At 31.7% G+C, this 26,946-nt stretch overlaps 2 protein-coding genes across 2 annotated transcripts in view; one reads left to right on the forward strand and one right to left on the reverse strand.

The window, feature by feature from the left end:
• Window positions 1–26,946, forward strand: part of LOC127702026 (C-type mannose receptor 2-like) — a gene marked incomplete at its 3' end in the record, with an annotated part of 103,516 nt that overhangs the window by 47,545 nt on the left and 29,025 nt on the right. The window lies entirely within an intron of this gene.
• Window positions 13,247–16,983, reverse strand: LOC127702428 (cholecystokinin receptor type A-like). The gene is made up of 2 exons (XM_052206627.1): window positions 16,935–16,983; window positions 13,247–14,638 (listed from the first exon to the last, which is right to left on the reverse strand). The coding sequence occupies exon 2, from the start codon at window positions 14,626–14,628 to the stop codon at window positions 13,264–13,266; it is 1,365 nt and encodes a 454-aa protein (XP_052062587.1). The 5' UTR covers window positions 14,629–14,638; window positions 16,935–16,983; the 3' UTR covers window positions 13,247–13,263.

The following is a 26,946-nucleotide window of genomic DNA, read 5'->3' on the forward strand; positions in this document are numbered from 1 at the left end:
TTAAATATAACAACAATGCAACACGTTTAACTGTTCTGTTCCGACTCGTGGTTTTCGTCTATTCATACAGTCACCTTTTGGAATGAGCGGAATATAACAACTGGATTATTCGGATTAATCCGAAATGCATCTTTTTTTATCTTAAAATAATGTTTTTCTCTCTTGGTTACTTTATTTAAGGAAGTTATATTTATTTAATTAGGTCAGAGTTATGTCGCTTTGTCTGACAAAACTCAAACAACTAATAGAAGATATGAAATAAAAATATCACACATATAAAAATTTTCGTCACTTCAACCACCATCAACATATGTTTTCAAAAAGTACTATTAGTGCGTGATACAAAACGTTACACGAACGGAAGAATGCTTTTGTTGGGAGCAATGGATATAGGATCTAGGAAGTGTGGTATACAACTTGAGATTGAAGAGTTATAGCGACATAGTCTTGGTCGATTGGAAGTGACTTTATGTGCATCACTAAAGGAGATGAAAGAAACTATAGTTATTTGGTGCTTGAGACATGTATAGGCGTGTATTTAGAGAATGGGAGCACTATTAAGGTAGAGCAGGTTAATGGTAAGCGCAAAGGCGGAAAAAGTGTCCAGATCACAGAATATAAGAAAGGGTTTAATGATATCAGCGAGTGCATAATAGTTTAGGCAACAATCGACTATAAATATTTTTTAGCGATTTTAGATTCTACTCTCTATACCATTTGTTTTCAGTGGAATAACAAGGAGCATCCACATTTTGGTTCTCCGGTGTAAGCTCTCCTTCGCCCTTGCTAGATAGTAAGAGAGAACATGAAAATGACTAGTTCTGATCAATCAAAATTATCACATCGTTAAATTTTTACTGTGCATAATAGTAACTCGTTATAATCTGTCCCATGCAATGCATAAAACGACAAAACATCATCCATGGTGCCAAAATTTAGATTTATCTGTCAGGTATAAACTATGAACGCATGTGAAAGTTATTTCCGGCGTAAGGATGACATTTTTCAAATCATCAAACAAAGCCAAAATATTATTCTACTGATGGCAAACGTGTATTCTGTTTGCATTATTGAAAAAAATGATTGAGGCAAAATGCATTAATGACCCAAGTGATGTCTATGCACATCAACTCAAAAGCAATCAGAAAAAATAGCACTAAGGGTAGGAGACTCATAATTGAGCTACAAAAAAAGTATTAACTATTATTCTATGTATTAATTTTTTTTATTAGAATTATACATGCTTTCTTCTTGTCATTTATACTATACTATGTTATGTTTGTTTTAGTCACAAACAAAAAAGTTGATTTATATGACATTAAAGTTTTATGCCTGGAGATAGTACTGCTAATTCACTTATTTATATTACCAACGATATTGCTAAAGTCCTTGATTCTTGAAAGGAAATCAGAGTTGTGTTTTGTGATATCATTAAAGCGTTCGCCCGGGTCTGGCATAAAGGCCTTCTTCGTAAACTAGAAAAATATGAAATATGAGGGACCTTCTGAAATGGTTCAAAAGTTATTTATCTGAGAGAAGACAAAGAGTTGCCATAGGAGGATAGAACTCTGATGTTTATAGTATTAAAGCCGGTGTCCCCAAGGGTTCAGTTTTAGGCCCTGTATTAGTTTTATTATTTATAAATAATGTTGTATGTGACATTAATTTTCATTCAAAATTAGACTCTTCGCTGACGATACATTATTATATTAAGTTGTTGAGGACGAGTATGCTACGGCTGAGTTAATAAACTCTGATATAAAAAAAAAATCACTTATGGTCTCAACAATGGCTCGTTAATTTTAATCCAAGAAAAACTGAAACCATGACCATATCTAGAAAAACAGCAAAACCACATAACCCACCAATATATATGAATGATACTCTGATACAAGAGGTTGAAAAACATTAACATTTAGGGTTAATTTTTTCAAGAAAACGGCTGTTGGGAAAGTCATGTTAATTATATTATTGACAAAGCTACACCGCGCTTAAATCTTATGAGCAGTTTAAAGTTTAAGCTATCGCGTTATAATTTACAAGTTATTTATATCAGTTTTATCAGGCCTATTTTCGAATATGCAGATACTGTGTGGGATAACATACCAATTTATTTAAAGGACTAACTAGAGAGCATCCAAATAGAAACGGCTCGTATCGTCACAGGTGCCACCAAAATTTGTTCTAAAACTAAACTTTATAATGATACTGGTTTGAAAACTCTGAGTGAAAGAAGATCCAGACATTAAATAATGAAATTTCACGAAACGTTTCATGATCAAGCTCCTAATTATCTTTGTAGTCTCGTACCTCAACAACTTTATCAAGTTTATAACTATAATACTAGAAGGGCAGATATTTTTAGAGTTGTACAAAGTTTTATTTTGGAAACCGCGAGATTTGGTTCATTAACATTAATTTTTATGTCGAAATTTTAATTTGATTTAACCTTATTTTTTTAAATATTTACATATTTTCACAGCTACATGTGATACCACAATCATAAAATTGAGTTTATCACATTTTTTTATCAAACTGAATTCTGAGTATCGGTAATTTTAAGGAAATTTTGTAGTATTTGGTAATATCTTGAATATTATTAAAGGTAGAAATAAACTGAATATTGCAATAATGTTCTGCAAAGTCAGATCTACAAATATGTCAACATGACCGAAATTGTAATTGTCAATCGACTCCTTAAGGAATTATTGCCCTTTATCATGTTTATAGTCTATATTTTACAATTTTCAGAAAGATTTGTAATAATTTACAAAAATCTTTTCCTTTGAAACAAATTTCATCAAACTTGCCCATCATCATCCTTCGGGAATCTAGTTTTATAAATCTGTCCGATGACCCTGCCTGCTTACCAACATGGCCGACATGGCTAAAAATAAAAGATAGGGGTAAAATGTAGTTTTTTGTTTATATCTCTGAAACTTAAGCATTTAGAGCAAATCTGATAGGGTAAAAATATTTATCAGGTTTAGATTTATGATGAATCGGACAACCCGGTGTCGGTTTGCTGGCCCTAAATTGATAATGTTATGGAAATTTTGCAGTATTATCTGAAATATTATTATAATATATAATATCTAAAAACCTATAGTATTTAATACTATTAATTATGACTTTAACCTTATTTTACATAATTTCTTAAAACAACAGTAAAAACAGGTGAGCGACACAGGATCTTGAGAGCCTCTAGTTATAACAGTCAGAAAATTCCCTTTTGATTTCGCCATGTATATCTCAAATGGTTTATTTTAAACATATATATTTATAGTGGATTGGGAAACAAGTTATACTTATCCCTTTCCACTTTGCGGGTGCGAGTGCTGCCTTGTAGCGGCATTAGCCTGCTCTTTTTAGGTATCTACAAGGGTGTCGTCTACGTGCAAGAGATATGGCTCTCTCTTTACACGGGTCAGCCATTTACCTTCCCCATCCGACGGACTATCATCGTTTCTCAAGACCATACTCGCAAATGGTGTCATGAGAGAGCCGAAAATTCAGTCCCTAAAATTTTCTCCCCGGAACGGGGATCGAACCAGGAACCTTTGTGTTAGTAGTCCGATGCGCTAACCAATACACATCGGATAACATTATGCCTTTCCTATAAATAATTCATTGTTGAAAATTGGCATGGCAAATTCAAGAATTGTCCACAAGTCTGAGTGGTAGAATATACAGATAACTGTCACATCCAGTCATTGACCCTCGTCTTGTTCCAATTTAATAAATTGAAACATTTTCATTTTCACAGATGTTGTAACAATTTAGGAGTGAGTTAAAATAATGAATTGAGACATATTGACTTTAGGATAATCATGGATACCTAACTGAGACATGATAACATTCACACTGGTCTTGAAGAACAAGGTTATGCTGTAAATTTTTGTATCTTTTTATAACACAATGTCGCCTTCATTTTTCCAAAATATTTTGGGGAATGAAATAACAAAAGAAATACTTGGATGTAGAAATATTTTCATCCTGGTTTTGTTGTCAGTATAATAGAATTTCATGTGATTGTCTTACAAGTGAGAGTTTTGGCTAGCTAAAAAAAACAGGTTTTAATCAACAAACAAGGAAATAGCTGTAGCAAGTCAAGAATATGATAGGTGTTTTCAATTTGTTCAATGTCGTTTGAGCTTTTGATTTTGCTATTTCCGATTTGAATTTTCCTTAGAGATCGGTATTTTTATAATTAGCTTTTTAGACCGCTCCCGTCTGCTTCTATCCAGAATGCTTCATTCTCAAGTGGCAGTTAATATTCTTCTTTTCAGAACCTACAGTTGTCTTAATTGTTCGATACAACAGGTTTGGGATTTATCTTCCCCATTCAGACTAGCCGTGGCTGCGTAAATATACAACCCACATAGTTAATCAGAAGTCTCTCAGTTGTCTGCCGGACCATGTTTTTATATAAATATGAATTAACGTTTATGTTAGTGACGATGTCTATAAGATTAAGATTTTTTTTTATGTATATGGCAATTATTTTGAGGTCCATTTTGGTCATGAGGCTCTTCAGCTGTCTTTGTTCTAAAACACTCTTTGCTTTTAAATAGCGTTCTTGATGAATGTAAATCGAAAAAAACTCTTGGAACGCACAAGTGTTGTTTTCGTTTTTTCCCCGTCAACACAGTTAAGTTCAGTCGTTGTGTGTAAAATAGAAAGCTTGAATGTGTTCATTTTAAACCGAATGATTTAAGTAGTCAGCCCTTCTGTGTTCACGTGAATTATCAATGTCATATAAAAACTAAATTACACACAAAAAGGATAACCAATATAACAAAAATAAGAGACGATACAACAGATCAATAACTCAGGCATAGGGATAGAAATTGTGCCTTTGTTTTGAGAGTCACTGGTGAGTATTTTGTAGACAAAACGCGCGTCTGGCGTATAATATTTTAATTATGGGATTTTATGACGAATTCATGTGAATTTATATATTACAAGTTTATAGTCCGAATATAAACGATAACTTGCTTTATTGTCAACTATAAAAATGTTAAGAGTGTCTTTAATAAATATTTACACTCAATAGATGACTGTAAAAGTATGACAGTTGTCTGGTTGTGTGTTTAATAACTGAAGTCAACGTTCCACCAAGAACTGTTACGGTAGGGCGTCTTTTTTACCAAATAAACAATTATACAGACATGCAATAGCTTCAGTTGTATAGTTTTGCAAATATATATCTCTAGACCTTTATCAAAAATTGGTGTTGAATACTTGTATATATTCAAGAAAACCAATTTTATTTGCTAATTGAAAATTAAGCTAAATAAAATAATTTAAGACAGCAGAGAACATAATTCTGTTTTAATTGGTTATTACTAAGACTTAAATGAAGAGCGAGTTATTTATACTGTAAATTAATGATGTCTCTAGTCTGGTCAAAGGGTTAGAGTGAAATATTTTTACATATTTAAAAAATATATCTTCTTTTTATAAGTTCATTTGAAATATTGTAAAAGAATCTGAAGACTCCTAACATTTTTTAATGTAACACTTTTTCGGAATTTCTAGAAGGTAAATGTGACTAGGAACGACGAAGTTCGTCCGATCTCGCGGTCATTTGAAGTCATATTTTTTTTTTATCGAGTGCTTGAAATGAACATGCATCGGATGGTATTTTTCCGAGATGTTAAAACTTTGTGGTTGCATTGAAGATACTGCTTTAACTTTGTAACAGTGAATGGATACACAATCAACTTAGAGTTTGTAGACAATGTGATAAAAATTCTACGCAAATCGCTAAAAATCAGAAAACATATTTCCAAATAGACTATTTTCATATTACCGACTTTTGACTCCGGATTATATAATTTGTCGACTGGTTACCTTGGACATCATGGTACCAATGGCTTGATATTTTGGTTGTTTTTAGTCCTTTTTGGTCTATGATGTATGAGTGCTTTAATAGAAAACAAATCCAACCAATAGATAGAGACATTAAATAATGTGATAAGAAAACAAAGATAGAAATAATGAATAAACATGTACAAAGAGTAAAAAATAAAGAAGTGTTTGATTTTTTTCACTTAATAATAACATATCCAAATGTAATGTGTAATTCAATGCATTACTTTGCAAAAGTAATTGTAATACAATGCATTACTTTGATAAATTCATGTAATTGTAATTGTAATTTAATGCATGCTTTTGTCAAAGTAATTGTAATATAATGCATTACATTGCAATGTAATTCGCCCCATGCCTGCCAGAGACATGCTATTTAATGAGGCCAAAGGCCGAGAGTGAATGTCATATCTCTTGGGTTGATAAATCATTGTAACAACTGCAATCAAAAGTCAACAATTGTTTCATAATATGACTTTTTGTCCCTCTCCAATTTTCTAGTATTTACTCAAGATAATTTAAAACTGCTTCCTGTTTTTAATACTAAATATATTATTTGCTTTTGCAGTTGCTAATTTTCATTAGTTAAAAATTTAAGTAAAGTTTAGGAGAGAAATACAATGATAAAAAAAGAAGAGCAAAAATGCACAGAAAACAAGAACATAAAGAAAATCGGAACTGTACATGACGTCATAAACCTACGCCATTAATGTTTCCTTGGAAAACTATATTTAGTTACACGGACGCTGTTCCTAATCTTATATTAACATCTAGTCATGTTTGTCGCGTTGAATATAATGATTTACCAAAGAGAATTTCAAAAGTTTTCAGCCAATTAGTAAACATATATGAAATTATTATCCTTTACACTGATAAATAATGAACAAATCAAGTGTTTCGAATATCTGGTGGATACATAAATAAAGGTCAAAAGTTTTTTAATCAAGGAGTCAGTAAAATATCTTTGTTGTACCTTCTCAAGAATATGAAAGGTCATGATTGTTGTTGTCCAATTCATTTGATACGAGTGTCACTAATGATTTCTATTTAGACGAAACGCGCGTACTATGGTCTAAAACATTAATAAGAATTGCATCTTAAATGAGTGTTTTCTCCACTGCAATAAAATCTTAATGACAAGAGGTCTTTCGCATGCCATTGTGGTGGCAGGAGTGTCTTGGTTTCGGTGTTCAAATTCAGAATATACAAAGCGCCAAGTCAGATCAAAATGCAAAAAAGCTACATTTAATAAATCTTCTTGACCTAGCTTGCTATTTGGGCATACATATTTTTTATTATTTTCATTTATCTTACATGCAACCAAACCTTTAAACAGATTTATCATAAGTGATATAGTTACGATACAATTGTCATGTCTTTAATGACACAATATTAAAGCCCAAATATGCCATCTTTAATGGTGGCATATTTTGGCTTAAATATTGATTCACTTAAAGGGTTTTTGCATCGGAAATACATACATTCTAATACCAGTTGTTGGCATTTTACGGGTTATGTTCTCATATATTTCATGAAGGTATGATACTTAACTTCTAACTGGAGGTATTGTGCTTGATTCATATGATGAAGGCATAATTTTCCACTCAGTTTAACTGGGGTCTGGAGATGGCATGTCAGTAACTGCTAGTTGTCTGTTGTTAATTTATGTATCATTGTCATTTTGTTTAGTTTCCTTTGTAACCTATTCGAAAAGTGGACTCGGACTTCTTCTAAACTGATTTTTATTGTGCGTATTGATGTGTGTTTGTTTTTTCCTACATTGGCTATAGGTATCGGGGAGGTTTGAGATCGTACAAAACATGATTAACCCCGCCGGATGTTTTCGTCTGTCCCAAATCAGGAGCCTGTTGCCCTTGTTAGTCTTGTGTGATTTTTAATTTTAGTACATTTATATATTTCGGAGTTTAGTATGACGTCCATTATCAATGAACAAGTGCATATTTTTTTCAGGAGCCAGCTGAAGCACGCATCCTTGTGCGGAATGTTTTCGCTGTATTGAAGGCCTATTGTAGGCTTTCGGCTGTTTTCTGCTCTTTGGTCGGGATGTTGTCTCTGTAACACATTCCCCATTTCCATTCTCGATTTTAAGAAATATTTTCCGCTTGACAATTATTTATACTAATATAGCTATTATATTTACACAATTGTTGTTTTATTTCAAAAATAAATTTGTGGAACAAACAATTCTATTCATATATTCGCGTATTTTAATTTCTTTTTCATAGTGGGAACGTTTTAATTCTGATGTGAGTTTTTTTAATCGATAACATCTTACATTAAATATTCTCAATCGATGATTTAAATTAGCAAAGTCAATTATATTATTTGAAATCATTCCTTTTTTTACCAATCTAATGATAATGGCTACTAATGATTCTTCAATAACCATTTTAAAAGTGCATTGAATAACTTTTTTAATCAATAATCTGAACAAAAAGATGGAGTGATACTGTAACGTAATTATTGTTTTAGCACTTTAGGTTATTGCAGATTGAAAATCAAACGTAAGCAAATATTAAAAGTGATTATTTCTAGTAGTATAAGCGTACTTACAAATCAAATAGTCGTACAAAAAAATATAGGGGAAATGAATAAAATTGCTTGGTTGCACAGAATGCTTCTTTTAAAACAACGTAAAATGTGAGAACTGAATATTTAAATATGGTAATATAAAATACTAAAGTAGACTAAAAATCTTATGTCAGCTGCATAATGGAAGATGAAATTTATACTTAATAAATTTCATTTGTTAATAACACTTTTCTGGATTTACCTTTGGCAAGAATGCTGCTGCATAAACATTTAAACCCAAGGAAAAAAATAAAATTACAATAATACAGAACTCCAAGGAAAATTCAAATCGTAAAGTCCATAATCATTGGCAAAATCAAAAGCTCAAACGCATTTAACGAATGGAAAACAACTGACATACACTGACTTGGTACAGGCATTTCCTTATGCAGAAAATGGTTATTAAACCTGGTTTTATAGATGGCTATAAACCTGTCATTTGTATGATAGTCGCATAGAATTTAAGAGGTCGTTTTCAAATAAAATAATATCTTTGTGCACTTTAAAAATTATTTCCTTTTCACACTTTGAGAGTTATTTTCATCCCAACGTGGCATTAACACGTGGAAATATTAACTGATACTTTCACTTTGTATTTATGATGAGTTAATTGTAAATGAAATCGATTTATAAATTAAAATCCAAAATCAACTCATAAATAAAACTACTAACTTTTAAAGTAAATCGAACATTTTGAAATGTTAAATGATTTGATTGCAGGTGATCATATTTTTTGGTCTTTTGATAATAAATATTACATGAAAAGCTATAAGTACAGACGGACCTGCCATATTTGCAATTTGAGAGGATACACACGACTGATCCTTGATCCAAAACTATCAGTTTGCAAATTCAAAAGAAAACGGCGTATTAAATCAGAAAAATTCTACAATAAACACATCTGCGAACACTGCTGAGATGAACAATGTGTGTCTATAGCAAACATATTTATCTTCTGTCGATGCTTATCATTCTCAAGGCGTCTGTTTGGTATACGGAATGGCAAATGAGAAGCCAAATCCAGGCGGGAGGGAGTCCATTCAACGGTACACTCCTTGATAGTTAAAAAACTCTTTCTTCAAATCGGTACTAGTAGTCATTTAGAGGAAGACTACATCTCCAACACTTCGTCTTGATCGACATTTTTTACAAAACCTTCTTGTTATATATATTCTTGTTCCAAATATAACAAGCTATTAGCATACGGACCTAAAGCTAACAAAAGTAAATCAAAGGTCATCATACTCCCCTTTCCTCGGTCATAGTCAGCCCATTCCAACATTCTACTACTACGATGTTTTACAATGATATTTTAAGCAAACATCAATTAATCAGTTTACATACATTGTAATTTGGAAAAAGAATATCAGGATAATAGCAAGAGAATACAGATCCTTGTTAACCATGTACGAAAGTTTGAAAGCTTTCGGAACGATAGTGGACTAGTTTTCAATTTTGTAATATTCAATTGGAGTTTTGTCACGAAGAAAGACTAAGCTGTGTGATGTATAAAGCAACCTTGTTTTCATAGAACTAATGTGTATAGTACAGTTTAATTCTAAATAAATTCTCACGTCCAACGCATATTTTCCTTTAAAAGGCAAATTGGGACTGTCAAGAATAAAAGATTGCATGCGTATTCAGGTCGAAAAAAGAAACGACGAGATACAAGAGGGCATTCAAACGTCATGTCCAATAAAAATAAAAAGAATACCATCATGACACCTAAGAAAAATGACAATAAAAAACGAAAAACACAGAAACTATAAATTGACCAAGACTATCCCACCAATTATGGTTGGTTACCCGGACGGGTTTACAGTTCCTGCTCTACTTTACTACTTGTTTACCAATAGCTTTATAAAACATTTGAACGTTTCCGGTTTTTTTTTAATAAAAATTAAATTTCAAACAGAATAATTAAACGAAAAGATAAAAATAAATTGAATGAAAAGGAACAAAACAGCAGCAACATAAAATATCTAATAACAAATACAATATATAGTTTTGAAAAATTATCGCAATTCGACCACTCAATCGTTTGGATCGTTTAATCGAGGTCGAAGGTGTTATGTCGAACTGTATATAGTATGGGTTTATTGGTATTAATTAAACCAATTCATTTTGAAAAATTAGCAGCAGCTTGAAATGACATATAAAAATGCGCTGAATCGTTTGGAAATCGTATCTTTATTTTGGGGTCAAGGGATTTACATTGAGTTTAGTCAGGTTTTGAATCTCACTCACTCGCGACAACTTACTATCAAATTTGTACTAAAAATGAAAAAAAACACGTTAAATGATTTCATGCGGCCGAAGCGCTTTTCTGGATTTACCTTCATCAGGAACGATCAAAGTCAAATATAGGAAAGCCGAAACATTTAAAAAGAGCTTGATGAAAAAATATATACCTAAAAGAGCCAAATCCATCTGAGGTCAATTTTTTTAAGGGCGTTGAAATTTTAGTTTCTTTATTAACATTTATAAACGGAAAATTTTAGAAAGATTTGTTATAAATCATGTCAGCACCGAAGAACTGACTATCGAGCTGATGATACCCTCGGGGACTGATAGTCCACCAGCAGGTATAGATCAAATGCTGTAAAAATGAAAACAACACGTTAAATAAGTTCATGCATCCGAAATGCTTTTCTGGATTTACCTTCATCCAGAACGTTAAAAGCCGAATAAACTAAAAGTAACAATATTAACGTCATAACGGAAAAGCAATATCCAATGGTTTATTTCATGTCATTGTAAATGTTGGTTATTTATTTGTGAATATTAAACGGATATCGCCAAATGAAAACAAAATTGGAAACAACATCAAGTAAAAGTCAAAAAAAGTGAAGTTTGTATTCACAAATATTCAGAAATTATGAAGTTCGAGTACATACATTGTAAAAAGTAAAATCACAAAATACTGAACTCCGAGGAAAATTCAAAACGGAAAGTCCCTAATCAAATGGCAAAATCAAATGATAAAACACATCAAACGAATGGACAACAACTGTCATATTCCTGACTTGGTACAGGCATTTTCAAAATGTAGAAAATGGTGGGTTGTAATAAAATGTTCACTTTGTCACAATAACAAATATATCAGAATAGCCTGAATCTATAATAAACTGGTGAAGTCATTACGAAAATTGGACCAAAAAACTTTATTAGCCATGATTAACCGTTGCAGGTCTTTGTAGACACAAATATAAACTGACAATAACGTGCTTGTCTATCTTGTTTTATGTAATTTTCATAATATCACTTGATTTGCTAAACAAATACTATATGACTAGTAATCACTACCGATTGAGTTTTTGCCTCAATAAGATATGACGTCGGCTTCAATACAATCTGTCAATTTTCTTTATGTAGAAAACAAGGTGTTAATTATGCCAACTTTAATTTAATTTCATTCATCCAGCCAGACTCTTGATTGCTATTGTTTAACCTGATGACCAGTTAGTCAACTTATTATTTTCAATTTATTCCATATAATATCGTTCAGTTTTCAGTAAATCAAGAAAAGAGCTTCGGACGCATTAAATTTTAAAATGTTATTTTCACATTTTTTTTTAAAGGTCCAAGAAACTTTCTCGAAATTAATAAAATTTCTGAATTCTTAATGCTTTGGTTCTTTTATCTACATAAGAATGTGCATAAGAACACGGTTTGTACATTCTTTCAAATGCAATCGAACTTTCGGAGACTAGATGAATGTTAAGTGTTATTTAGAGTATTTACGTTTAGTTCATTTTCACCCGAAAAGAATTCCGAAAATGTTTAATCTTTTTATAAATTTTATTACATTTTACACTCCATCAAGATATTGAAGAAAGTGATATAAATCATGTCAGTGCCAATTCACTGACTAGGAACATCATTATACGCTAAATTAAATGCTTAAGTTTAGATAAAGTAATGATGGAAATGTGCAAAACGGTTTTTTTACCGGTGACATGGAATAGAATGAATATAGAACAGCCAGTTAAGTCAGCAAGTATGCTGCTCTCTCATTGTAACTACAAGTTCCCGGCATGTCAATCAATTTGGATATATATAAATCTCGCGCAAATGGTGTAGGTATAGTACCATCCTGAAAATGTAAATGTCCTAAGTTGATACTCTAAACATTCGTTAAGTTTTATTATTGCCTATTGATAGGTATACAATGGAACATGTAATGCATTTGTCTTATTCACATGTAACCGACGAAACAGCTTTTTGATCATAAATTAATTAACAATGGGAGTATGTTACTAACGGCATTAAAGACTTGATTTCTTTGATAGGCCACTAGTCTGAATGTCACATGTTAAGGTAGTCGGTAAGATAAATTCGTTACATAATGTTCTAGTGACCTAATACGATATATATATGGGGTCAGTAAATTCCACATTAGATTTCTGATTTGTGATTTGTTTTTATCAATTTCATAAAAGAATAGTCACAGTATATTGAATGTATGTGCCCATTGCCATTCAGGAGTGATTCAAGGAATGCATCGTGGTAAACTATTCTTTGCAAATTGCTATTTTGCTTGGTTTTAATACTTATATCAATTCTCAGTAAGACCTAAATTTATATTGATAAAGTTATAATAGGTTTACCTTTTACATATAAAAAATAAAATAAGAAAAATACCGAACTCCGAGGAAAATTCAAAACGGAAAGTTGCTAAACAAATGGCAAAATCAAAAGCTAAAACACATCAAACAAATAGATAACACCTGTCATATGCAAATGGTATTTATAATACAAAAACTAACAATTTGTACAATTTAATTACCAGATACTTTATTGCCGATGAAAAATTCTTTTTAAAAGAAACAAGCATTGTTGCCGAAACCTGTCACTTAGAAAACTGTAAATGACAGGATTTGCTGCACTGCTAAGTAAATAGGATCTCAGGAAAAGTTGATAAAATGCCTTCTCGATGTTTGACAATCTGGAATAGAAATCATCTGGACTAACGTTTCGGAGTATAGCAATAGCACAATAGGGTGCAAAGGTCAACATGAAAACAATAGTAACAACAAATAGCATGAACGTCGTTTTTCCTGCTTTATAAACTTTCCCATGTACTGCGGAATCCTTTGACAAGTTAGACTTCTTTGTTGTAATGTTTGATTGTTTAGTGAAAGGGAGATCATCTGAGGTAGTAACATACTGTTCAGTGTGCTTGAATCCGTTTAATTGTACATTTTTATTTTTATCCAAGGCATCAAACGAGGTGAAATTGCAATTATCAAATGTAATATGTGAAATGTCGATAACGTTTTTGGATTTAAACTGAGTTTTTCGTTTACCTGTAAGCAATCGCATACTCGAAAGATTTCGATTTCCGACCACTTTCTTTCCAACTATGCTATATAATATAATGAAAAACGTGTCGAAGAGTAAATGTAATGATGTCAAGAATATTGATAAGATGAATGGATATTTGGTGTGCACGAAATGATCTTCAATCAAGCAAGTTTTCCCGTGTATCCCTAGTGTTAATGGCAGTGTTTGCGTACCATATAAGATAATTCCTGGGGTCGAGATCAGAGTGGCAAGAAAAATTGAGACGATAACAAACTTTATGGCTGTATTTGCAGTAAATCGGTATTTACTTTGACTGTATTTGATTCCAATAAATCTGTCAACGGCTATCCCTAGTATTACAAATGATGATGCGGCATTTAACACCATAGCAACATAACGGGATAATTTGCATATCCAGGGATGGTCGAATTGTACGAAATATCTCAAAAGATAGATCTCCATAGGGACCGATAATATACAGTTGAGAATATCTAACCAAGCTAGCGTAATCATAAAAATATCGGAGGATTTCTTCTCGCGTGATTTTGTATTACCGGCAATATTCCTCTCCTTCGTATGATATATATAACTAACTAAGAGGTTTCCAGGAAGTCCAATAATCAGTAAAATGCTTGAATAAATCAAAGACGGTAACAGTGTTTTCTCGTATATTTTGTCATTAATAATCCTTAGATAGAAGTCATGTACTTCACTTGAAATAACCGTGAGAGATGTGGCTGTAGTTGAAACCTTTGATGCATTATCTAGTCTGGTAAGTGTTGAAGTAATGTTATCGTCTGATGTGGAAATCCATGCAGTTGGCGAAATAAATACCAAGTGCGAAGACGACTGCATTCTTTAATATCTGTAATTATAATTAAAATCAATTACTTAAAATACAATCAAAAACGTATTGGAAAATCGAAAAATGCATATGCGTTTTTTTTATAATTCTTCCAAAGACATAAAAAAATTAAAATACGATACAGTACATATACAACCATATAGTGATTGTAGTGGTTTATACAAAGGATAATAAGATAACAAAAGTGCAACCATTAACCTATAAAGAACCATTGCAACACATCTCATGATATTGGTCAATTCACAGATGCGACCTCTTGTTTTCTAAATACGGAATTGGAAAAAGACTTTACTGCATTATTTTCATTCTATACAAATTGGTTAAAAAAGAGGATTAGTTCACACCAAGTTTTACCTCGAATGCACTGATCATTCAGATGAGGTTTTCTATCTGTTTGAGGTCTGTTGTTATAATTTCTGCATCGTTTCAGTATTACTTTTGTTTAAAATCAGTAAAAGAACTTTATAGTGACACTTACTTTGAAAGAATTACACTGAAATAGTTGAAAATAGTGAAAAATACCAAATATGGATTGCTATTAACTATGCTATTACATTCTTGTGTTTAAAAATATGAATAAAGTGTTTTGTTAGAAACATTTAAAAATAAATCTATTTGCATGACTTTACTTTGTCTCCAGTCAACTGAGTGAGAAACAACCCGTGACAATATTAATTTTAGACCGCTTGATTGAGGATTCGAATTGAATGCCTGATTGTTTTACATGCAATATTGCTTGATTAAAATCGGTAAGCGATCTGTATAGGAATAATCATTTTAATTTCCGATGTTGGTTTCTTATAACTATTATATATAATTATTGTATTGTCCTTAAACGTGTTCTTCTCGGTTTCTTGTAGTTGATTAATTTCCTATCATGCCTTTGGAATTTTGAAACTCTTTTTGCGTTTTTCAAGTACTAAACTTTTAATGGTATATTCTCGAAAGACAAAACTCTCAGGTTTGGCTTTCGATTCGACTTATTTAGTCTCTTTCTGTGTGTTTTTTTAAAGGGAAAAAAATACTGTTGTGTTCGAAATATGAAAAAAACAGTCTTAATATCAAAACAAGTTATCGTAAATTACTTTAAGGGACATTAGGAACGAGATATCCAAAAATTAATATTTATTGCGTGCATTTATTACTGCGATTTTGTCATTTTAGACTCTAATGCTTTTTTTACTTTTTGCGATATTGAGAAAAAATCCTGTTTAATATATATATAAATATATAAGGATGAGTTCAAATCCCGGCGAGGGAAGATCAAAAATTTGCTAATGCATATTTACAGATCTAACATTGTTGGGCTGATGTTTAGACGAATTAAATATGTATTTATATGCAATAATTTCTGAAATTTACAGAAATTTTTTGGATATCTCGTTTTGTATAAATTCTAGCTTAAAAAGTATGATCTCGAAATTTATCAATATCTTCCCCTTTTTGATAAAATATGCTGTTAATAATTCATATTGGTATTCGATGAGGCATTCTAAACTTATAATTACGACTTGCAAATGTTGATGGACGGAAAGACATACATAAATTGATTCAGGTCACGATGGACTAGTCGATACGGTCTTAGTAAAACAAAGCATTAAACCATCACACTTGTTCAACCTAATAGATTACAAAAACAGAACTGGAACCGGAAAAGGTATGGAAATCCGTTATTTTGCTGTACCAATACGCAATAATTTTGATATAATTACAAAATGATTTGAACACTTTAAATAGTTGGTGCAATGGTATATAAGTGACATCGGATTTTTCACGATCTCAAAAAAATGGAACCGAACTAACACGAACATAAATAATAATAATTGACCCATTTTCTGGCTAGGCTACTTCAAAAATAATTTGAAGGGCCACTTGAAACATTAATATAAATCGACATTATGCAGAGAATAATAATTTAGTCATTCATATAAGGAAAAAAAATGTGTTTGTTTACATTTTCTAGGTCATTAAAATGTTGAAGAGCAATCTGCCTTTTGATTTTTTGGTTGACATTAGGTGAAAGTTCTCTATTAATTTTCATTAATGCGATGTTGATAAACAATGATGATTTTGCTGATACGATATCAAGACCGATAAGCTATAATTTTAAATACATATGCGTTTTGCGTATCATGGTATTGACTTTCCCAATACTAAATAATTTGTTAAATATGAAAACCCTTTTCAATACATAAAATTGAATATGATTTCAGATTCAAAAGGTAATTGTTAAAAAATAAATAAAAGAAGGATAGTTGAAACAAAGGATTGCATGCAAACAACAATTATAAGTTACCTTAATATTTCAAACTGTCTGGTCAAATTAACTCCTTAATCGTTTCACAGGTTGATTATAAATGCACCGAAAACAATTGCACTATTAACTTATATAGATATTCCTGTGAGCCAATGGGATAACGTTGTCTTCAACGTGACCATGAAATGCCCCAATAGTAAATGGAAAATTAAATTATCGTGTTGTGATAAGATGCTGCAATACAATTGTGCTGTAAAATGTGTTGATATCAAATTAGATTGTAGATAAAGTTTTCTAGGTAAAGTTTGTACTGTAATGTTGAGTAACATTTATATCACAATAAATCAATGATGTAATCTTTATTGTAATATAAACATAATTAGTGGTGACAAGAACAAAAACCAAATATAGAAAAGAAATAACAATTCTAAGATAAATGATTTTTTTATACTTTAAGCGATAAGTGTGCCGTAGAATATTTTTTTAAGTTAAAGGCGGATGTTGTTCTCGGAATAAAATACAAAATCTTGTATAGATGGTACTAGTAACCTGTTGTAAAAAGTGAACAAACATGATTATCTTTTAACTATATTGATTAAATTTTTTTCCTCTTGGTACATATACAATCACAACATATTTACGACAGTGCAAATTACTAATTATATTGCAATGCAAACATCATAAATGTGGATGGTTTTTCGTAGTCAGGAAATTAACTTCCAGTTTTATTTCCAGTTATGAAATGTTAAGTACGCAAGTCTAAGTGCATGAAAATTGAAAACCAGAAGTTTAATGATTTTTCAGAAGGCGTTATCAGTAATTGGATGGAACAGGGATAGAGCTATACTATTCGGCTAGATTTCCATCGTGGATAGAACTATTCGTCATTTTTAATGTGTCCGTTGTCATTAACCTTTTCAAACTTTTAATTTAAACTAACAAGACCGTTTTGAACTAGCTTGGTTGCATCCTTATGGTGTCTTGTTTTAATATGGTGTCGTGTAGGTTGACAATCGATATATTGATTGGTTGTATTTCGAGTAAAGTTCATTTGCAAACATTACACCGTATATTCGGGTTGAGTGCTAATTAAAAAAAAGGGTGGGCGTGCTTGATAGGGCAGCAACAGGACGCGTTTTGGGACTTTTAATAGGTAGAACGCGTGACGCTTTTTTTACACAAGGCATTAGTTTATAAAAATATTTCGATAAAAAAAAATTCCAAACAAACATAAATTATATAAGAGAGGGACGAAAGATACCAGAGGGACAGTCAAACTCATAGATCGAAAACAAACTGACAACGCCATGGCCAAAAATAAAAAGATAAACAAACAAATAATAGTACAGATGACACAACATAGAAAACTAAAGACTAAGCAACACGAACCCCACCAAAAACTGGGGATGATCTCAGGTGCCCCGGAAGGGTAAGCAGATCCTGCTCCACATGTGGCACCCGTCGTGTTGCTTATGTTATTACAAATCCGGTAAATAGTCTAATTCGGTAGGTCACATTCGTGAAAAGGGAGGGGTATTGTAGTTACGACATAAGGAACATATCCGATATCATCTGTGAAACGGTTATTCAATAACGGTCAACCAACTCGTGATGGCGTCCGTAAAATTTACGAAGGGATGATTTCAACTTCACCATTTGGAACTCTTGGTTTAATAGCTTCCTTGTGAGCAGCAATCCTCTATAGGATCTCTGAAAGGAAATACAAGCCCGGGAATATCGAATCAAGTGGGAGATATAAACTCCGTATGCAGGCGCTGCTGGAATGTTGCTACATAGAAATGGAAAGTTCACAATTGGGAAGCTGAAATCATCTCTTTTGTTGTAAAGTTTTGTTTTCAACCGACCCTCATTGTCAATTTCTAGATGTAAGTCAAGATATGAGGCAGTTTAACTGTATCTGTAGTATCCTTTATCTCTAGTTCGATGGGATAGATTCGTTCAACATAGTCACCAAATTTTGTATTATTTAGTGAGAGAACATCATCTATATAGCGGAACGTAAAGTTAAAGGATATTGCTAACTTCTTATCTTTCTTTCTAAGAAGTTCCTGTATGAAGTCAGCCTCATAATAATAAAGATAAGTTTAAAATCAAATGCTTAACAAATTTACATTTTTTTCCTGAGATGTGTTCGTAATACGGATCTCTTCCATCTCTTTCTAAATCTTGACATTGATAAAGATTGAAAATTAGCAAAAATGCAAAATGAGATTTTATTCCATTTTATCATGTTAGAAAACAAATAAGCATGGAAAAATATGTCCCAGTATGATGTCAATAAGTTGCTTTGGACATTAATCCACATGACTTGATTGTTGATCAGACTTTGTCGGCCAAAAACTTGTCAGATAGATAAAAAAAAAAGACGTTAAATGGTACAATTTCGACAATTACCGATTATTCATACTCGAGACCAAATAGTTTGAACATAAGAAAAACCTAGAACAAACAATAAAGAGCAGATGTAATTTAGAATACAAAGTGATTAAAACATACTGATTACAACCTCTGATTATCATTATTTGATGTACTCTTGACTTCTTGTTATGCTGGATTGATCCAACCAAACTTGATGAAAGTTTTTTAAAGGCATTTTATCTACATATTTAAAATTATGACTGTAACAGTCTCTGATTGATACCGCTACTGTAACAACAGCCCATGAAAAGGCCGTGAAATGTCTGTGAAATGTCACAGGGCCGTGAAAACCCCGTGAAAATATCCCGTGACTTTTGTAAAAAAAATATTTCTAAAGGCCGTGAAAAATATTTGATGTTAGAAAAAGACCGTGAAATTTCAATATCCCGTGAAAAGGCCGTGATAATTTGTCCTTTCATGCTTAATAAAAAATATCACGGCCTTTTCACTGGTTGTTGAAACCAGTGAAAAGGCCGTGATATTTTTTCATGTCAATATTTTCTTATCCTAATTCAGATTTAAAACATCCCATGTGATTATTGTAATATGGTCTAATTATTTCCACTCACATTTTTCTAAATATCCTATAAACTTTTCATTATAAATATATGTCTGTTTAAATATTATTATATGCAATACTACTGTACAGGACTGACTTTTAAATGGAACCATTCATTGTTGTAATTAATAACTTTGTGCCAATTAATATTTTGTATTTAAAGAAAAGTATTTTGCTTCTCGTCTGTACATTATTATAAACAATGTAAACATTAATTTTAATTGGAACCGAAACATGTAAAAACGAGAACTCCCGGAATATCAGACCGTATCCGGATTCGTGTTTCTTTTAGAGTAATTGTAACATTTCCACAAGGTTGCACTGAAATTTGAAAGACGCCGAAGGTCGATTAATATTTACTTTATAGATGCAAGACGAGTGACAGCAAGTTTGAGGTAAGTTAAGTTATTAATATTTTATTCTTGTATGTATCATATCACCAAAATGTTGATGACGTTTGTCAGCATTTCCATTGAACTGATTTTCACTGAATTTGCAGAAACCGCGCAAACATGCATGTGATATATTCACTTATATTTGAGTCTGTTGCACTTGATTCCTTTAATCATTTCGGTTAATGTGTTCTAAGACTTACCGGATCCTTTAAATACGATTACGGTTTTGTTTTGTTTATGTATTTGGGTAAAAAAGGGGGGGTCCTTTTTCCCCACACTGGCCACATAAAAAAATGACATTTATGTACAGTACACTACGTAGACATAGACATAGATAATTGGAAATGATTATAATAGCAATAAGTATCTCTGAAATGGAGTTCACTCTGATAATCAGAGGCGTAACCCCCTCTAAATGTGTCGGGAGCTATTAAAGTATTTTCTGACTTGGCCGTCGGGACACAGAGTTCAAAAGGGATTATTCAGAGGCTTAGCAGGGAAAGTATTTAATATTTGTACGGCAAAATGTCCTTTCTAGAAGGGTTTGTGCCATATCATAAGAATAATTGGTATGGCAATGAGGTGTTTAAAAAATAATTGGTATGGCGAATGTGCCTGCAGTAAACGTTGCCACGCCCCTGGCCCCCCTGTAAAATAAATAGCTGTGACTCATTACGGCCACTTAGTCTAGACAAGTTTGGCTTTACATATTATTACTTCAAAGAAACATTTAAATTTAATAGTCTGTCTTAAAAGTGTCTTTAGTCTTTGAAAAAAATCTTAACAAAATAATATAAGTTGACAATACAGAACTTCGTTAACTAATGATGCCATATTGGATAGGGGGCAGATTTTCTGGAAAATGGTATGAAAATGTGGAAAACCCTATGCATGTTTCCAAGTGGCTGTTCTGTTTCAATGATGTTTTTTAGTATTTTTCATACCATTTTCACCTCCAGTATGAAAATCTGCCCCCTATTCAATATAGGGTCATTAACCGTGAAGTCCTGTATTGCATGGAATAATATTGTAGCTGTTCTAAGTACATGTACGTGCATAAATGCCAAAAATTAATTTGAATATATAAATAGTTTTTTTATATACATGTATGATATATGTAATATTTCTTTATTTATTCTAGGAATGAAGAGCAAAAGGATATATCAGTCTTTATATAAAATAGTTCAGGAATCCAGTTGGAAAGAAGAGCTTTTCAGTTAAAAGTATTTCTTGGGAATTAACAAGAACTTCTATAAATGTTTTTCTGGAATAGTTATTCAAAAGGGGAGTGAAATGAAGGATTACATTAGACAAATATTGCTGAAGTGGTAAAATCAGACCCAAGAGATGTACAAAATTTCTACAATACATGTTACAGCTCACTTTAGCTACTTAATCACATTGACATTTGTGTGCTTTTATGTTTTCTTTACATTACTACAGTTCTATTAAAATTAATATTTTTAATCTTTGTCACAATTATTACTAAAAAAAAATACAGCATTTTAATATGGTTTTTAATAGTCTCACTTTCATTGTACTTAAATAAGTTGTCTGTAGATGTTTACACTAGGTTTTCAGGCATTTCACTTCACTTGATTGAAACAGCATTAAATTTTTTGTTAAATTATGGCCTGAAAATACATTTAACATTCTACAGGAGTTTTCACAATCAGTGAATGGCTGTTTATCATAGTAGTACATGTACATTTCACGGTCTTTTCACAATGGGCACATAATTTATCACGACTTTTTCACGGTGTACATTTTTGTTTTTCACAGGGTTTCTACGGTCTCTTTACCCAAGTTTTCAGTTGGCACCTTTTCACGGCCTTTTCACGACAAATAAAGGCATATACTGTACTATATCTATATTTCACGGTCTTTTCACAATGGGCACATAATGCATTATCACGACTTTTTCACGGTGTACATTTTTTTTTCACAGGGTTTCTACGGTCTTTTCACCCAAGTTTTCAGGTGGCACCTCTTCACGGCCTTTTCACAAACTTTTCACAGCCTTTTCACGACAGTCATTTCACGGCATTGTCATGGATAAGTTTCACGGCCCACCGCAAATTAACCGTGACAAACACTGTAAAAATCACCAGCATTTTTACGGACATTTTCACGGCCAATCTACGGGGCATTGTTCCAGTAGTGTATACAAATGTACAATTTTACTTTCATATTTGATATGTCTTTCCAGCTGTTTTGATTCGGGTGTCTCTTGTGAATCTATGTAGACGTAAATAAAGGCAACATTAGTATACTGCTGTTCGAAATTCATAAATCGATTGAGAAAAAAACAAATCCGGGTTACAAACTAAAATTGAGGGAAACACATCAAATATAAGAGGAGAACAAAGACACAACAGAAATACTAAATGCAACACAAACAGAAACGAACGATAATATAACAATGGCTATTTTCCTGACTTAGTACAGGATATTATATGACAAAAATGATGGGTTGAATCTCGTTTTGTGGCTAGCCAAACCTCCCGCTTTTATGGCAATGTTAAATATAACATTACATGACAGGACTACAATACAAATAAATGGGAGAACATACAGGACAGAGAAACACACAAATAAACAATACAATAGAACATTAAGACAAGCTAATAGTTATTAAAGATACCAGGCTTATAATTTGATACGCAAGACTCTGGTATCTGTGATGTGTGTTAAGCTTAATTCTATATCAAGTAATTGATAATGAAATCATTTATTATCGTTTTTAACTATTTTAACTTTTAAAAAAAAAAATTTAGCTGAAGTATAAAAGTATATTTTGAGTAGTAGGCACATTATCGAATGATATTCAGTAAATGTTAGCTTAGGGAACGGTTTTTATTTCAGCATTTCAGCATTTCCTATTTCCGTCTCAGACATATAACGTCATGCAATTAAAATAGATAAAAATTAAAACAGAGAGGCGAAAGATACAAAAGGGTCAATTAAATTCAAAAGTCACTTTAAAAATTGCAATACATGTGGTAGATTATTTCAATATTTTTTAATGAATATAAAAATCTGAATAAGCAATAACGTCAGAATGTAGAACTGGATACTGCAATCGTGTTATTCCATTGTGTTATTAATATCCTGTAGATCAATAGCTTTTAGCATGTTATCAAATGGTCAATTACACAATATGATTATTAACCACATGCAAATCATATTAGGGACTATCTAATCTGTAATAATGAAGTATTGCATTTCTTAGAAAATCTACTGATCAATGTAGATTTTTCCAGGACACGGCATGTTTCAGAGGAAATAACTTAACACTTAAATAATTCACAAGGGTAAACAATATCAATTCAGTTTCCATTTGAAATTGAATACCATTGACAGTAGGTATAGGCATATAGACATTTTATAGACCTTTTTGAATTTAGAATTTACATTGAATTCATACCAGATTCTAAATTCGACACTTGTAAAATCAATAAAATTTTTGCTTTTAAAAAAAAAAAGTTCAATCAGAATACCCAAAATTATTTATCAATAAAAATTAGTCAACGGGAACAAAATTGAACGTGAATAGTCGACACACTGCGAAGGCTGATTCTATATAAATTTCCTTTATCATAATTTACGTTTTTCATAGATGTATATGATTGAAAACTATACTTTAAGGTGGATATAATAAATAAAACCCACAGTAATGTCCGGATGCAAAGAATACATTATATGCAATATCTACTTGAGAATAAATATAAGATAAATAATCACCTTCTTTCCGGATCATGTGAAGTCAAAGATAATAAATTAAAAGTCAGAGCATAGAGTTATATGTTCGTCATTGAGGATTCCTCACATGAATAAATTAAATCTACATTACTCTTTTGTTTCCGTTATATATGTTGGTGTTTCCTAGTTTTGCTTTTCTATAGCGATATTTTCTTCTTGTTTTACTAATCAACTATGCAACTTGAGTATATTATTCTGAAGAGTTCTGCTTTCAGACAGTTGAACCGATGTTCCAGATATAATGGGACGACTTTGTTGTTATGAATTTTAATGTTTGGAAATTCACTGTTAAATTTAACCTCTATAAACACCGAAAACTTAATCGTTTTATGTTTCTCTCGATGTAGCAAGGACGCTATTAACTATAAACTTGCATGCAAAATAGGAAATTGTTACAGAATAAATTTTAAAATACACGTTTTGAATATAATGGGACCAGAAAATTTATGTTTATGTGTGATGAGGCACGATTATTTATTCCAACTAAATTGGGATTAGAATATTAATTTCCAAAATCTTTCCTGTCCATCCCAACATAACCAAATGATCGCCTTATTAACAAGTAACTGATAATATATATTTATATAACTTCATGTAAATAAAAAAAAGTGAAGATAACACGTTTTCTCTAATTTTTTGGCAATTTAAACCTTTTCAAACCAATTGCATAAAAAAAAATAACCAACGTGTGTTAGTCGGTGATCTAAGAAGATGAGTGTAAGGATCATAACTTTTATCAGCACACTGGATGAATCAGAATATGCTAACAGGTGTTAATGAAATTGACAACTTTGTGAAATGTAGAAGGCACTCGCAGGAGATTTGCATATAACAAAAAATGAAAATTATTTTTTTTAATCATTATAGAAACAGATTCTTACATGGTTACTCGTGGATTTTCTGATTTATCTTATCTCGATAGTTAAATCATATCTTTTAAAGTCCGCGACGAGGCTCGGACTTTAAAATTGATATTTCAACTATCTCGATTGGATAATTCCAATAATCCACTGGTATCAATGTACGAACCTATATATAACTTGAAATCAATCTTAATTAAGTGTTGAAATGAATTCTTTTTATAGTAAATAAAAAAGACATTTACTGAATAAGCAATACCGTCAGAATATAAATTAGATACTATAATCATGTTATTCCAATGTGTTATAAACGTCCTTTAGATCAATAGCATTAACCATTTTATCACATGGTCAATTACACAAAATGATCATGAACCATATATAAATAATATCAATTCATGGATTAACAAATCAAAAATAAATGTAGAATAGCATTCCCTAGAAATTGTACTTGAAACGGAATGTTACAAAAGGGTAAGCATAAACACTTCGTTTTCCAAATAACAGGTTTAGAATATCACAGACGAAGTATATTGGGATGTTGAAACATTACAGACCTTTTGGAATATGAAATTTACATTGCATTCATACCATATTCGAAATCAGATAAACGTAAACTCCAGCAATATTGTGAATCAAAATTTCCAAATCAATAACTGAAAAGATTCGGGCGACAAAATAAGGTGAAAGTGAAAAGTCGACAAACTGAGAAAAAAAAATATTATATATATAAAGTAAAATAACAAAAAATACCGAATTCCGAGGAAAATTCAAAACGAAAATTCCGTAATCAAATGGCAAAATCAAAAATTCAAAGACATAAAAAGAATGGATAACAACTGTCACATTCCTGACTTGGTACAGGCATTTTCTTATGTAGAAATGGTAGAATAAACCTGGTTTTATAGTTAATCCTCTCACTAATATGACAGTCGCATAAAATTCCTTTATATTGACAACGATTTGTCAACAAAACAAATAGACATGATAGGTAAAAATGTCAAAAATAAAGGTACAACATTGTGTTATAATTAGGGATGGCAACGAGTACTCGAGTACTCGGGTACTCGCTCGGAAGGCCGAGTTCTCGAGTACAATTTTAGTACTCGGATATTCGTTTACCTTTTATAAATCTTGAGATATTTCTCCTCACATTTCCCCTCACTTTAGTTCAACTGATTAGAGACATTTGTAACGGTGTTTGTACACGGATCAAGACTTTCATGGATTAACAACTAATCACAAGCCGTAAACTTACCTTTGTTTGTAAATCTTCTTTGTAAACATGATTGGTATGAGATGTACACTTACATTAATGTAATGACTCTTTATTTGAAACTTAACTATTTAGTTTACAATTTAAAGAGAGGCGAAAGATACGAGAGCGATATTCAAACCCATAAGTCGAAAATTAACTGACAACGCCATGGCTAAAAAAGAAAAAGACTAACAGACAAACAGTAGAGCAAAAAACAAAACACCGAAAACTAAAGACTGAGCAACACGAACAAAGCACAAGTAATTTGAAGTCCAATATTTTTGTTGTTTAATTAATGGACAAGTCGAAATATGAAAAAAAACTAACTCAACAGGAACAATAATACAGATTGTCTTCCATGTCGGACTTTTATATGCAAATATTTATGGTTTTATTGGCATGTTTCTAACTTGGTTCATGGCCACGTATACAAACAATAATTGCTATTATGATAGGTTATTGTAATTACGGCTGTCGGTAATTCATTGCTTAATTGACACAAAAAGGAGGACCGATACACATAACAGAGGATCAAGTTATTTTTGTAGCCATGCAGTTTGAGTTCTGCAATAATACGTTTGTCTTTCGTTAAGGTGTCAAGCGATGTCATAATATCATTATAAGGTTTATTAAAGTTAATTAAAAAAAAACGCATTCCACCAATTATGAAAACTTTTCATCATGCTTTGAGGCATGTAGGGTGATTAAAATCGCAGCATTATGCAAATGACGTCCTTTTTTGAAAATGATACGCTCTCTGTACGTAGATAACCGTTGC

The sequence above is a fragment of the Mytilus californianus genome, unplaced genomic scaffold, assembly GCF_021869535.1.
Source record: "Mytilus californianus isolate M0D057914Y unplaced genomic scaffold, xbMytCali1.0.p SCAF_5, whole genome shotgun sequence".
Classification (NCBI taxonomy): domain Eukaryota; kingdom Metazoa; phylum Mollusca; class Bivalvia; order Mytilida; family Mytilidae; genus Mytilus; species Mytilus californianus.